The sequence below is a fragment of the Passer domesticus genome, chromosome 19 (genome assembly GCF_036417665.1).
Source record: "Passer domesticus isolate bPasDom1 chromosome 19, bPasDom1.hap1, whole genome shotgun sequence".
NCBI classification, from domain to species: Eukaryota; Metazoa; Chordata; class Aves; order Passeriformes; family Passeridae; genus Passer; species Passer domesticus.
Window position 1 is genome coordinate 6503906 of NC_087492.1, and position 16344 is coordinate 6520249.

A 16344-nucleotide genomic window follows, 5' to 3' on the forward strand; every position below is an offset into this window, starting at 1 on the left:
AAGAAAATAGGTTTTAAGAGCATTTTACAGACATTTCTTACTTTAAAAATCAACTTCATCCAAAACTGACAACAACTGCAGAAACTTAGGGCATTTGGGAGGGTGTTTAATAGAAAAGCTTCAAACTATCATTTGTACTTTGGGGATTTGGTTTGTGAGTATTTTTACTCCCCATATTAATAGCTTCTGGTTTTCTTTCAAGCAGATCCAACTATTCACTTATCCACTGTCAGAGCAACAAGAATCTCTCGTAACTGGCAACTCCTGTTAAAAGAGTTATTTGTGACAATATTGTGATTTTAATGAGAACAACATGTTCCTTTAATTACACCTGAGTCACTTTGAGGTGGTGCAGATGAGCAGAGGCTTACAGACAAAAAAAAAAAAAAAGAAAAATACTAATTGAAGATGTTTAACTATTTCTTCACTTGGTAAATACACATAGGAAGGAAGAGTAGGGATATTGGTGCCTGTTATTTTTATAACTATTGAAAATAAGTCAAACTATTTTTTATAACTCTTGAAAATAAGTCAAACTTATTGACTTATTATTGTTCAGAGGAAATTTAGGAACTGAACTTCAGAGTCGCTTTGTGAGTGATCTCCATACAAATTCCAAGTTTTATACTTAGCTTACCATAAAATAGAAAGTAAGAATGGCTGGTAATTGTTGGTACCAGAGTGAGAAAAATCTCAGTTATTTCAGCTAAAAAAATGACAATATTTTCCCTTAAAAGCCACTCAATGATACCTCAATAAATCACGTTATATCTTAATGCACACTACATAAAGCCCAACCATCCTGCAGGAGGAAGGATGACAAATGCTCTGTCAGACTCACTTTTTTTTTCCTGGAGTTGTGACCTTGAAAAGGTTCTCCTCTTTCAGCCCTCACCCCCAAGCCTCCCCTGCTCTGGCCACTTTCCAAGTGGGTCAGCCCTGCAAGGTTCAAGCCCAGGCAAGAACAAGCAGGGAAAAACAAACTGTTTGCTTTGCCTTCTTTCAGTGACAGCAGAACCTCACTGCAGCATCAAAGGCTTAACAAGAGAGATTAACTTGTAAATATTTGCTTACAAGTGTGTCCCTTTGTAAACCACAGTAATACCCCAAATATCCCCTTTTCTCCTTTTCTGCAATGGAAAATGCTGCACCCTTGGCATTACTGAAATCCAGCACCTGCAGCCAAGGCTGGGAGAAGAAAAGTGAATTTTTCAGCTCTCAAGAATGCTCAACCAGGAAAATGCTCAAAAGAAACAAATCTACATTATTTACAGTAAGTGACTTCAGAGGAATTAATTTGTTCAACTACACTAATGAGTTTGGTTGCATTTGGTTGTCCCCCTCTTGAGTATTTTTGGTGCTCCTGAATAAAGTAATTGCCTATATATTTTCAGATTTACAAAAATACTTTTGAGGTAAATGTGTTGTAGAAAATTGATTTGACGGTATCTTGAAAGCATATGGAGAGAGAAACACTAACTCAAGGTGGCCTAGGTCATGTGGTTTCAGAAAAATGCCTTAAATTAAACTTCTCTGCCTAAAAACACAACACAATCATGACTTCTGCAGGTCAGGGGAACTCCTTTCCTGGGTTTCAGACCTTTCCAAATGGTGTTTGAAAATCATGAACTATGAAATCCTACAATCCCTAAAATATGGCCTCATTTGCTAAAAGGACTTTCTCAAGCCTTGTTATTCCCAAATATATTCCCAAACTGCACAGATTTTGTTGCCACCCTGCTGCCCTGGGAACAGCACAAGGTAAGACAATAAGGACAATTATTTAAAAAAATAAATTAATGAAGTTTACTGAGTATGGTAGGAATGGTCAATGGAGGTCAGTTTTAGGAGAATCCTAGAAAAATACAACTGTGAATTATAATTGTTTTAGTGTCCTCTCACTTCCAATAAAAAGGAAGCAAGAGATCATAATATAGAAATAGATGTTAGAAACACTGATGTGAAACAGTGTGTGATGGTTTTCTGTGAACAAAGAGATTATGCTAAAGTGAAATATGTATTAAATAATCCATCCAGGATAAGGTTGGACCTGATTTAACCCCTCTGACTCCACAAGACTGTGTTTAGATCACATTTAAAGATATAGAGATAGACTTTATTACTTTTCTGGAGAAGTCACACAATAATAATAATAATAATAATATACTTCTCCATTTAGCTTTTGAAATACCAAGCCCATGTAGTACAAATTATCATAAAAAATAATTTACCTGGCAAACAAAGCTCTTAAGAATAAAAACATGGGAGGGAAGGACATGGGACCTAAATATTATCCTAAAGGAGAGGTATTCATCAAAGGGGGAAAAAAGAGAGAACTGGGAAGGAAAGGGAAAAAAAAGAATAAAAAGGAAAAAAGAGAGGAAAAAGAGGAGGAAAGTGGGAAAAGGAAAAAGGAGGGGGGAAGGAGAAAAGAAAACAATAACAGGAGTGGAACAACCCAGCTGTAGATGGCAGCAAATCAATATTCACCCCTCTGTACACAGACACTGAGAACATCAATTATCCTCAGACAGACTGTGTGTTTTCAGTAGATTTTGTTATCATTTCCACTTTGTCACATAGACTAGACCAAAGTTGACTGTGCAAAGTCTCTGGAAATCAACATTACCCACAATTCTGAAGATCCTGCTCTCATTTCAAGAGCTAATTCAAGCAGCAGAATTATTTAATTTTTTTTTTACCCTTAATTATATTATATTTTGCTGTAGAGACTGGCTATTTCAATAGAATATTCCAGAAACACTGAAGACAAAGAATCTGAGAATTTTCCACTTTGTAAAACTGAGCCTTTCCATAATAACTAACTGTCTTAATTTCCATTACTTCCTTATGACTTACAATTATCATGATTTTTTTTAAAAGCTTGTGGATCTTAAAGATATGCATCACCCTGACACACAACATGAAGAATAAAACCATTACTTGTGTAACAGAAGATTTTGCAGGCATCTTTCTTTCTCTTTGGGGCACTGCAGAACTGTGATGGAGCAGGACGGGGATGGTTTGGGTGACACTGATGGAAAACAGCTTTGATGTAGGCAGGTAAATGTCATTTATTTGAGATGAACCAAGGGCTCAGGTCAGCAGGCTGCCCCCTCCACCCAGTCAGTGTTCAGGTATTATTTTGTTTCCTAGAACTTTCCCATATTCCATTTTCCAGAGCATCTTTGTTTGAGAATTTATGTTTCTGTGCTTAGAGGTTCTCCCACATCTCTCCATAACTCTGCCCACTGAACCTTTCATTTGCTTTACAGGATTCAGGTGGGAATTTGGGCATTTTAAGGTAATCTTGACTTTCTCAACCCCACCAGCTGAGTTCATTTACAACCCAGAAACTGCAAAGGGCAAAACCAGCGAGGAAACACCCATCCAATTTATTATTTTACATCAGGATAAAAACCAGGGCCCACAGCAACAGGGCAAAACTCCTGTCTCTAATTCTGGCCTTTATGCAGGCACCTCACATCTGCCTCATTTTGCAGAGCTCATGATCTCCCATTACAAAATTAGCTGCTTATTTCATTTCCCAAGAGCAGCTGACCCAGTCCCCCAGGCTGGGCTTTTGTCTTGTGCCCAGTTTAATGACCCCTGGCTCAGGTGAGCATGATAAAAACCCCCAGCTCAATATTACCTGGCTTACCTGGCCAAATCCTAGAGAAAAGCAATGAAGAATTACAGGTTAAACAGGCTTAAAAGTGAAAGTATTAGATAAGCTAGTAAATGTTTAAAACAGAAATAGGTAAGCAGAAAGTGGTTACTGAACTAAGAATCTGGGTAAAAATACAAGCAAGGTTATCAACATTAGGAACTCTCTACACTTCATGCCAAAAAATATTAACCTGTGCACCTGGAATTATTTAGAGACTAAAAAACCCCAATTCTCAAAGATGGTAATTCAAACATTCTGTTATTCACACCAGAATTGACATATGAGGACAGGATTAAGTAAAACAAGAATTTGACAGAGGCTAAAATACCCCAGAAATACCACAGTTGGTCACAACAGTTCAGGATTTGTCACTGTAAGAAAATAATCATCTGATGCAGGCTGGCAATTCACATGATATATTTTGAGATGTCTTCCAAGTAACAGTCATGTAAAATTGATGTTTCAAGTAATCTCCTGACCAGTCTCAGCCTTCCACAGTAGCTGTTCAGGGGGAAACAAATTGAGACTGAAAATACTCCAAAACATCTTTGAGCAGCAGGTCTGACATGACCTCCTAAAAGGTGTGAGTAGGCAAAGAGTATTTTTTGCAATAACAGGTTAAGAGCCCTTTCTGAAAGTTTCTGCACAACCACTGCTGAATTTTCTGTTCACATAAAGTTCCCAAACATGAGATCCTTCTTCCCAGAGTCATCTCCCAGTATGCCAAGACAGAAATAGTATTTTAACATTTTTAAATACCAAAAGCCCTAGGGACATTCCTCCAAACATGAAAACATTGTATTGCTTTTGCAGCAATTTGATAATTTGCAAAGAAGGCAGAAATGACCCAAAAAGATCTGTCACAACTTTTAAAGCAAAAAAGAAACAGAAGTATCCTCAACCTCATCAGGAATTTTTGGAATCCTGTTCTGCTGCACAGGAGATAACTTTCAAGGGGATATTATGGAAAGTCTAGAGGCAGCAATGAATAGGGAAGTCAAGGCAATCCACGCTTGTCTCCTGATTTGTGGTGGGACTGGCAAGGGCAGAGGAAAAGAGATGCTGGCACAGCCTAAGCCAGGGCTGCACTGACAGGGATGCAGGCAGGGTGAAACACAAAATGGAAAGTACAGTTCCGAAACAGATTGTTACATTTAACAATTCCATCTTTGTGGCTTTGTTTCTTCTTTTAATGCCAAGAAAGTTGTTACTTCATCGTGGAAATTGAAATTGAGCTGTACACTGGGTGATTTATCTGTCTGAAGAACATTCTGCATCCAGGCTGGTTTTCTCCCACAGAACTCTTTTGTTACGAAAAAGAGCACATTGGGTGTTTTAGGAACTTAAATGTATCAGTTTGGAGATGCCAGTGTCCCCCTGTGCATTCCCTGTCCACCTCAAGGATGCTTCCCATCCTGGGGAGGTTTCCAGACAAAGCTGCAGCTACTGATCCCTCCTCCTGATTTCCAACTGCCTCCCAAACTGCTGAAGTTTTGAGAAATATTCACAGAGCTCCCTGCTCTTTGGGAGTGCAAAAAAACAACTGAAGGTGAACAGACACTGCACAAGCTGTAAGTTTTGTGTGAGGAGGAAATCCAGTGCAGCTTTCCAGTTGGACACCCCCACCCACCACAGCAAATCCCTTGGACAGACCTTCCACACCTGAGCTCTCTCCACACCCCTGGGGACAAAAACTACAGCTCAGGTTGGCTACAGCTGCCTATTCCTACAGTTCAGATACTTCCTTCTAATTCTTTGATCCCATTCTCATTCTTAGTCAGAGGAAGTAGAAGTTGCTCTTCAGAAACAAAGCTACAGAAGAGCACCATGGCAGAGAAGGCAGACAAAGAAAGAACCTAAACAATTCATGCAAGATTCTAAAGGAATGTGGTTTCATAGGGGTCCCAGAACAAAAGATGAGGATGTAGAACCTAGCAGAGATCCCAATTTCCTCAAACACTGGGGATGTTCAGAGTGTTGTTTCTGAATAACTAAAACTCATGTATTCTGGCAGAGAATAGAGGCTACAAAATTGTATTTTGTAAAATAATATTTAAAACCTTCCCATCTAATGACTTAACTTCTGTGTCCTCTTCACTGGAAAGGACTAATATCATTATATTATATATATAACTTATATATATAACTAATATCATTTCCCACTATATCTCAAAGTAATTACAAGAGGATCTGTTTGCCTCTACATTCCTCTCCCACTGAGTTACCAAGGTGCTCTGACAATGCAATTTAAAACTGTAGGGTCTTGGGGGTTTTTGTCTGTTGCTCGCCTTCTGCTCCACATAAATAAAACTGGCTTAGAGAAATCCTCCTGAAACCTGTAACATTCCATCAGATGGCAACTGGCAGCTGCAGTGAAGAATTTGTCATGTTACTTATAGGAACAAAAGGAAGGCAGCAAGAAACAAGTTAAGTTTGGTAGTATGAACTTAATCTTCTAGCAAACAATTGAAAATGTGGCCCCAGAATTCCATGTATTTTCTAGATTCTGTACAATTTCCTATACTCTCCTTCCTCCTTCTGTTCCCAATAGTTTGAAAAGGGAATCAACTCACCCTCTCACAGCTCCTGAACTCACTCTTCAAATTCTTTTACTCCTTTTAAAAAGTCCTGCTCCTTCCAAGCTGCACTCCCCAATTTCTCTCTTCTTCAAAGAGAACTGATTTCTGCCCCACAAAGCCTCCTCAGGGCAGCAGATAAACAACACTGCTCTTCCCCAGGAGCCCCTCCTGCTCCCCCTTGTCTGGGTCAGCATCCCCAGGGTGCAGAGCAGCATCTGCTGCTGGAGAAGCAGCACTGAGGGGTAGGAGAGCTGCCTGCTGCTCCCCTCCCAGGAAGAGCCTTGGAAGGAGTTGGTGCTGGCATATCAGTTATCTGGAACTGGCTTTGAAATGCCACAACATTCCTGGATGAACAGATTGCTGGCAATCAGCAGGGAAAAAAATACCCAAATCCACAAAACAAACAGAGGAGCCAGCCAGCCCTGAGCACTGCTCTGCTTTCAGCAGGGAACCAAGTGAGATTATCTGTGGGTTTGAGGTGACTGCACATGAGGAGTTTAAACACTCCCAGCTTCTCACACATCATATTCACCTCTCCCAGTTTCCCCACTGGTTTTACCCCTGCAAGTTCTACCCCACACCTGTGCTCCATGCACATCCTCCCAGGGGAGCTTGGCTCAGCCCTGACCTTGTTGTGCTTCCAGTGAAATCAACAGCGAAACTTAATTTGATTTTTGATGGAAAAATGAGCATCTTTGAAGTTATGCCCTTGATATAGATTTATTTAGGCAGCGAAATGTCACTTTCTTCATCCAAGTGCTCCGAGGGTTTGCATTGGTGAAGAATTTTTTTTTGCAATTCTCCAGGTTTTATATTATTATATAATTTAGAGCAAGCCTGTTTGAAGGCCAGTGTCAGTGCTTCCTCTAAAAACATCAATCCACATTTCAGTATTTACAGAATGCAAAAGCTCCCTGATGAGGAAAACATCAGAGATAAGCAGGTATAGATAAGGACCTGGCAATACATACAAGAAAATTATAGAAATAAACCATTAAGAAAAAAATCATCACTTCCACGTGCCTAAGACCACCTACTACTGTAACAGACTGGGATAGCTTTTCTCTTACCTCTGGAGTGTTTTTCTTGAACTCACGACTTTGCTCAATAAGTTTTTTCCTGGACTGCTCACTTTCATCTTGCCGGTTCGCCAATATTGTTGCTGTGGTATCGAGCTCCCTCTGTTAAGAAACATAAACAAAATAAACAAAACAAAACAACCAAACAAACAACAAAACCCCAAAAAGATTAAAAACAAACTCAGTCAGAGCTTTGATCATCACAGAAATAAAAACACCCCAAAACCCCTCATACATACATCACATTATTGGGAATATAGAGATGGAAGGGCCAGGGAGCAGCACAGAACAAGCACCAGGCTTCCAGAGATCTGGCCTCCTGAATAACAGCAAATGAAGGGCTGCAGCCTTTGGGATTCCATCTTGCAACCAAAACATCACCATTTTCCTCAAAACTATTCACGGCTCCACCTCAGCATGACACAGGACAGGAGCAATGGCACACAATACACACCTCCTAATAAATTCCCACATCCAGTAAAGATTACAGATCTTGGACATATTCAAACCAGGTTTATTTTCACCCGCCTGCTTTTTAAAGATATTGGTTTTCCCCGTTTTGAGTTATCCTATTATAAACATTTATTAATTCAAATATTGGTTAACCTTATACTTGAATCTGGACTGGTTACACCTCAATCACTCTTCATCTCCTATGACATGCTGTATATAATTCCATACTGCCACTGCAGTGCCCTTTTCTATTTAGGTCTTGCCTTATTCGAATACAAAATTATCTTTTTGGAATATATTCCTCCAAGGTTATTAGCAGGTATATCCATTTCTTCTCCAAAACATATCTTTTTTTAAGCACCTGATGAATGCCAGAGTATCTTCCAACAGCTTCTACTGAGCTGAAGCACAGTTCCAACTGTTTTCCAGCTTTTTCCAAGTGTTTTATCCCCATCCCAATTTCTCCACTCAGTGCTGTGCCTCCAAATGTCACCATAATAGATTGAACGGGTCACTTATCAGTGCATAAACCAACAATACTCAATCTTTTGTGTCACTCTGTGCCTCTTCTGCAGTATTTCCACATAATATGAAAAAAATAAAGGCAAACCTCTCCATTCAGCTACAGACCAGAAATTTGCCACGCTTCTGGAATTTGTTCATAACTCAACCACCTGTAAGGGACCAAAAGCATAAGACTGGGACGCCTGTCAGGTCTAATACCAGACCCCAAATAGGTGGTCAAGTTGCTGACTTGTTACTAGATACAAGTACTACTGTCTAAATACTCTGGAAAAGCCTAATTCCTAATTTTAGATACATTTTTGAATGGGTAAATCCTGGATGGATGAACATGTCTCTTATGGAACTCCATAACTTTACCTCTGGATGGAAAAAAAAAAAAAAACTTTTGAGTTCCTAACTCAAGAGGACCAATATTTTTTCCCCTTTAGGTTTATTAGCACAAAATTAAGATTTTTTTTAATAAACATATGACCAATAGTTATCCTAATCCTTGGAAACCAGCTCAAGATGACAAATGGATTTGAAGCCAAGCAGCATGCTGGAACCAGTGACCTAAATATTGTCCCTGAAATGCTTAAAAATCCTTCTATATCTGACTTTGGGTAAAGAAACAGGGCAATATGTCCACCAGATCTTGGTTTGGAATTCTGTAACATATGTGAAATCTATTGCAGAAAAGTGGGAAATACTTAACAGTTGGATAAACCACATTTGAAATTCATCCCAGCTAAGTTTATGCAAGAAAAAAGAGCAACAGAAACCAATGTGGTTAAGCAGAACTATAAAGAGCAATATAACGGCTAAGCAGAAGGCTTTTAAAAAATATAAACAATCTGGTACGGCCAGAAACTTGGAAAACTATATTTAAAAAGGAAGCACACATTTAGAGCCAAGCAAAGAAAACACAAATCATGAAGTAAGAGGGAATTTCAGTGGAGGAAAGAACCAAGTGCTTTGGTTTCCAATATCAATCCCTAGCAAGGAACCTGACCAATGGAAAAGCAAGGCTTTTAAAGACCTGTGCTTCCAAGTTTAGAGACAAGAAAGAACTGATTAAAAAAGAAATAAATTCCATATTTTGTGCTGCCATGAAGAGTCAGGCAGCAAATGACAAAGGACTTTCTCAGCTCACTGACTGATACTGGTGCCACGGCACACTTACACCAGGCTCCTTCCCATCACTTTCTGAATTCCTTCTGGGACAGGTGTGATCATTCCTCCCCAGAAACATTTCCTCCTGTGACATATCAGGCACAGACAAGTTGCCAGAAGTGCCAGCACAGCAGTGCACGGAGCTGCCTGACTCTGGGGGCTGCAGCTCCAGACCTGGCACTGATGAGCAGCTGAGATGCAATTCCAGCTGAGGAGCAGCAGGTACCTAGCCCCATGATCTGATACAAATAAGGTATTAAATCTTCAAGCCATGTCACAGTTAATAAGACCCAAATCAAAACTATTTGGAAAATTGCAATCTTTTCTTCCTCACTTGATCTGAGCAGTGCACAATGCAAGTTTCATTTATTTAGCCCTAATAATACATACAGCATTACAACCAACAAGGACTAATGGCAGATTTTTCATACTTTTGTGATTTAATCTTATGAGATAGCCCAATCTTAAAAAAAAATTTAATGTGGCCAATGCATTATTTCTGCAAGCAAGCTCATTTTAAGGAGCAAATAGTAGTAACATCAGAATTTCAAACCTGAGTATATTGTAACACTCAGACATAAACACTTCCCCAAGCCTTGCAATCACTCTCTTAAGTAGATAACAAGTAAAAGGAGACATAATTCTGCACAGAGAGTCAAAAATAGGAGCCCACGTCTCCATATCATCCTTCATCCTTCCCTTTGAAATCAAAAGGGCTCCAATGAAAAGCAAACAAAAACCAGGGCTCAAAGGTGTGGCAGCAGTGACCTGGCTGTGGAAGGGATTCAAAGCCTGGAAGCTTCAGTTCCACTGATTCAACACTGGCTAATGAACTTTGTGGCCCAGAGAGCCACCTGCAGAAAGGGAGCTACTGCTTGGAGCACATCTTGAGAGAACAAGCAAGACCATTATCCCTGCCCCTGCCCCAAAGTCCCATCGATTTAGGGCAGGCACAGTTCAGAGATAACTAAAGAACTCTCTCCAGGGTTTCCACTTTGACCCATTTCAACAAATTTACTGGGGGTGGGAGGGAGGCAGTGGGAGGAGAGGAGACAAGAAAGTCTTATGCTCCTAAGTGTGGGAGTCATTAGAAACAGTCCCCAGAAAACAAACATTAAAGGCTTTCTTTCAGGCAGTACAGAAATAAAAAATCTAAAACTAGGAGGGTCAATCCACTATGCAGTGTAACAACAATCACCTTGGAGTGAATTTATGTCCTCTTAACTCAGGTACTTCCAGGCCCTGTTGGACTCCCTGCTCATCCTGCCTCGGTCACCTCAAGGTGACGTGGCTGCATGGGACCCACCAGAGCAGGGGGAGCCTGCTGGAAACACCTCATCCTTCCCTCCCTACCTTCTGCCCTGGACCAGCCCCCCGTGCAGGGCCAGCTGTGCCCACGAGGAGTGGCACCATTGCAGCAGGGAGCTGGGAAAGCCCAGCTGGAGTCAGGGGGCTGTGGAATCCCCCTTTGGGCACCAGCCTGCAATTAGCTTGACCCCAAGTAATTATGAAACTGCAGGCTCACTGCAGGCGAGTTTCAAGGTTGTTTTCCTTTATTGCTGACACATCTTTGCCTACCAGATGCATTCTTTGATAATCACCCAGCAGCAGGCCTGCACCACTGACCAGTTAAACACAACAAGGCCTTTCCTTTCCATAATAAGAAGATTCAAGTCAGCTCTTCCATGCCTGAGACCTGTGGCTGCTCTCAAAGTTGAGTCCTAAAAATTACTCACTTAGGAAAACAATTTCGGAAAGTGAACTTGCTTGGCTATTTATGAAGTTTCTGTTCCCTCACCCACTTCTAACAGTTACTGGCCACTGCCCTGCCATGGGCATTTCACAACCAAAGAAACCACCACACTTCAGCATCCCAATTCCCCCAAAAGCTGCTCCAACAACCAGGACTAGTCCTCAGTCTCTGCTTTGAACCAGAAGTCCCATGGCCCACATGGAAGAAGTTACCAAAACCTGTAATAACCATCTGAAAGCACTGTGACATAACTGTATCCCAAATTTTTGTCATTCTCCCATATTTAAATGTTTAATCCTTGCTGCATTTACCACAAAGCTCCTACAGTGGAGCAAGAAGCACATATGAGAATTTTAAGACAAACTGATTATTGCCTGGTAGGCTTCCAGACATGGGTGTAAAGCCTAAGCTGTGCCTTTGAAAGCCTTAAGCATGGCTGCAGAGATTAACAGGACACCAGGAAGAATTTTTTGCATATAAAAGTTGGTCAAGCCTTGGAACGGGCTGCCCAGGAAGGTGGTGGAGTCCCCACCCCTGGAAAGGTTCAAGAAACAACTGGATGTAGCACTCAGTACTCTGGATTAGTTGTCAAGGTAGAGATCAGTCATAAATTGGATTTGATGATCTCAGAGGTCTTTTCCAACCTTAATGATTCTGGGATTCACTATAAACTCATTTTACTTATTACAAGAACCAACACAAACCACAACTTCATGTAGGGTAGGAATTTTCTACCAGTAAATGTAGCATTAACCACTTTCCCTGAAATCTTGTTTCTGTATACTTAAGGTATTTCCCTTTATCACCAGTTCAATCAGTTCCCCAGTCTACTGATAATCTGCTACTGAAAGGAATTTTCAGAAGTTTCATTTCTGTTTTCATCCTCTCACAGGAGTGCATTTGTCAGATCTATCAAAGCCCTCAATGCAGCTTTTTGCAATTTTTAATTTCCTATTAAAGGAAAATTTCCTGGTGCCAGGATGACACCAATGTAGAAGCATCTGGCACAACTCTGCACGCTCACAGCCTACTTGTCTTGGGGAAATTTTACATTTCCCTGACTGCTCCATGAGGCAATCCACCCTTCAGTCTCAAAAACCCATCATTTGCACCTATCCAGAAATCAACATACCAATTATATAAGTATTTCAAAATATTTCAGAAATTATAAACTGCTTTGCAAGCTTGATGTGTTACTCTGGAAAAACAAAGCCATGTTCACCTGATAAAGCTCTAGATTATGACTGGGGGAGAAACCACAGAGCTGACACTGGGAATTTTTATTAATGTCTGTTTTGACTGTAAAAGGCCAGACCCAGTTCTAAGCTGAAAGTGCTTAGAAAGGTAAAACATTGTAAGGATTTTGTGAGCAGAGCTTGTGTCAGCCTTGCTGTGAAGCCCCTCTAAAACAAGCAAAAGGAAAGACCAAACAGTTCAACAAGAGCACAACATCTCGGGAACCACGATCCCATCTTACAACTCAACAGTGACTGCTGGACAAATAAAATGAGCAGAATACCTGTAATTTACACTCCCAGAGGAAGGGGAAAAAAAAAGTAAAAATCCACAAGCATTAAAACACATTTCTTAGGAAGCATTTTGCCACTTGGCAAACTGATGCAAGTACGTTTCACACACAGAATTAGTTAGAAAATTTCAATAAACACATTTTATTCCGCATACTGAAGTAATTTGACTCCAAGTAAGTTTTTAAGCAAGCTTTAACTGGAACAAATTTAGGGCTCTACGCAATGCTTTTGGGACAGGGAGTCTACGTGTGTGGTGGCCACTGCACAGAACAAAGAGAACAAGAACAGAGGTGGCAATGGAGCCATCAATAAAATTATCTTAATTAGCAGGCTACTAAAAAAAGAGGGAAAAAAAAGGAAAAAGTAATAAGAAAGGGTGTTGTGGCTTTGTCTGCTCACAACAAGAACAGCCAGTGCCACAAATGTAGGCAGAGCCTATCAAACTATCTTGCAAGAGGGGAAAGGTAGCACTGGCTTTTCAAAAGGAGCTGCAATCAGCAGAAAAAAGCCACACAGATATTGATGCCAGCAACAAATGCACTGCAAGGAGAAAAGCTTGGCAGTGCCAGAGCCGAGATTATTATTCCTGTCTTTTCTTCTGCACCTTGAATTCAAAACTTTTTAGAAAATGCAAAGAACTGGAGACTATCCAATGCCAAAGGTCTGTACTGAACAAACCTTTTTTTCTCACTCAAGAAAATAATGAAATGTTGCCCATTTGTTTCAAAAGGTAGTTTTTCTTCTTGCAGCATTATTTACTCCCTTTCCATCCTCCTCAAACCCAGGTGCAGAATGACTGCACAAGTCCCAGGCCCGAGGGTCTCCAGTGGCACCACATGGGTGATGTGCTCTGCCTTCTCTCCAGAAATAAAGCTTGGGCTTCATTCACAGCACCCTGAACCTTCACCCCAAAGCTTCACTCCTCCTCTTTTTGCCCAGTTTCTACCCCAGACCATCACCAATCCCTTTGTTCCCACCAGGTCACTCTCACCTCAGCCCTACAGCAGCACCATTCACCTTGAGCACTGGCTGAGCTAAAACCCACCTGCAGGGTGGATTTTCCCAGAGGCAGCAGCACTCCCTGCCCCTTTCCCAGCCTTCTCCCAAGCTGCTCTCCCCCAGAAACTCCACGGTGTGAAACCACCAGCTTCCACCACCTCACCCAAAGAGCTGCAGTTGGGGCTCGACACCCGGCAGAGAATCTGTCAGCAAAGCCACTCCACCAGCTCCTTAACACTCTGCTCCATTTTGCATTGCAGTTCATCACACTTTGGAAGGACATAAATTTCCTAAAAAGTGAGTGTTTGCTGGGGAGAGGGCTCCCTTGGTTTTGCAAGCACAGCACATCCCCAGCCAGCCACGGCTCCCGTCCCGCTGGGGAGCTGCCTACAGCTTCACCCACTTCCCACACCACCATTTCACACTCTTCCACTTAAAAACAAAAGTTCAGAGTGGTTGCTTCAATACCCACAACAGAAAAAGCCAAAAAGTAATGAGTTAATTTAAGTGTTGCTGCAGTGAGGCCTCCCAGAAGGGAGGATTTCAGATGGATATAGCAAGGGGACAGTGGGAAGTGGTGAGGGCTGCTCCAGCTTGGAGCAATCTGCTCACCCACCATGCACTGGCTGTGGTGTAAAATCACAATACAACCCTGTGAACACCTGCTCAACTGCCCTGTGCTGGCTTTCTACAGCTAAAATTAAGTTCGTCATGTACATGCTGGTTAATCACTGTGAAAGAAACAAAAAAAAAAAAGCCTTAGCTTAATATTTGTGACTTTGAGGGCAGCTATGGGGTGGTGGGGATTCAAACTGCATCTTCTTCTGCCAAATGAAATAAATTATGGGAAACCAAAGGAAAAACTCACTGCTGCTTGCACAGCCCTTGCCTGGGCAAGACCCAGTGCCAAGTCCATCTGCTTGGTCTCCGATCTCGCTGGGTGATCAGAGGCTGACCAAAGCACAAAGCCAGTGGCTGAGCTGACCAGAGCTCTGACCACACCACAGCAGCAATTACCCCGTGGCTGAAGTGGCACAGAGAACATAAAAACCAGCCTTGGAGATGATGGGTCCCAGCAGGCCAGGCTGCCCTTCCCATCCCCTCCACTTCTTCACAGGCAGCAGGGGCAGGAGGAATGTCCCCTGTCCCCTCCTCAGCCCTCCACACACAGGGAATGGAGAAGGACACTGAGGGAGAACTGACAGCTCCACCATGTCTGTGATCCCAGCAAACTGGGAGTCAGGAGATGCACAGCACCCATAAAACACCTTCACTGTGCTCCTGATCCCAGCAGACCAGACAGGAGGTGCACAGCACCCATTAGCCACAAATGAAATTTTTGGTAGATGATTTTAAAACAAGTTTTGGCCCTTAAATTGGAAAAAAATCATATAAATAAAAGGCAACTGATGAATAGGTACAAACTACTGAATGCAGTACTCCTGCCATTGGTCTGAAGCCCAAATGCAGCAGCCCATGCTCAGGAGGAAGGGGATTATTCTGCCATTTTGTAATAACACACCTTCAGCAAATGTCTTACTTCCAAGAAAGATCAGATTCATGAGCTACATTAAATAATTCTTTTGACCACAGATCAAAGTAAAACCTAGTCTTAAAGGAGTGGTTTAAGTATCAGAAAGTTCAACTCTGTAACTAAGCTCTGCTACATCATTTAAAGGATTGAGTTACTCTCGTTTCCAGCCTGAGCTGTGCTGGTAAATGAAGCATGACCAGGCTTTAAGCAAGACACATCCTGTAACACAGACCAGGATTTATAACTTGCTATACAGGTTGCCACCAATAAATCAATAATATATATACACACACAGGTGTGTTTCAGTGTGAGTTCTGGGAACTTGCTGTTTGAAAAAGAAAAAATAAACAAACTCAAGATTTTTTATTTTTAATCTAAATGAAATCAAACTTGTTGCTCAGCTTTTAGTCAGCTTCTCCCAACTCCTAACTATGCTGTCTTCTAGAACAAAAATTCACAATTTTTATTTGATTAAATGTGTTATTAGTTTTAATTTTTTTAACAAGGTTAACTATTACAGACTGAGTCCATCCCAGCCACCACTCAATAATCCTTCAGTCTACAAATGCAATTTCCAATCTCCAAGCTACTTCAGCCGTTTCTTAACATTGGGATATAAAATATTTACCAACAAAAGTATAAATACACACTGAAAAAGCAACCTAAAAATACTTTTAAAACCACATTTCAACAAAGTAATTCCTTCAGGGATGGGAAAAAATTACCACGGACTTGAACTAATCACCTCGTGTTTTGCTCCCTTTTCATGTTTTTGGGCATTGCAGAAATGGGATAATGGATGAATAAACTATCCTACCATGACAAATATGGTTTGGAAAGATGGGGCTAGGCATAACTTGGAATTTTTTGTTGTTATAAGTATAAAATCCTAAACCACAGGCATGTGCACTAGGGAAAACCTATAAAATATATATATAATGGAAATGCTTCCCTTCTAGCAGGCCCAATTTCACCTCCCCTTTTACTGCTGATCCAGGGCCACATTGAAATTCTGATTTTTTCCTTCACTGGAGGTCTCTGCTCAGCAGCCCCACGGAGCAGTGGGCACGG

General features: G+C 41.2%; 1 protein-coding gene across 13 annotated transcripts in view; it reads right to left on the minus strand.

Annotated features, from left to right (window-relative positions):
• Nucleotides 1-16344, minus strand: part of CUX1 (cut like homeobox 1) — a 307940-nt gene that overhangs the window by 213435 nt on the left and 78161 nt on the right. For 12 of the 13 annotated variants that reach the window (XM_064394621.1, XM_064394622.1, XM_064394617.1 and 9 more), the window contains one exon: nt 7320-7430. In XM_064394621.1, the coding sequence (XP_064250691.1) occupies nt 7320-7430 (111 nt within the window). Of the gene's footprint in view, nt 1-7319; nt 7431-11036; nt 11164-16344 lie in introns of those variants that run through there. The other variant, XM_064394616.1, reaches the window with a different exon arrangement.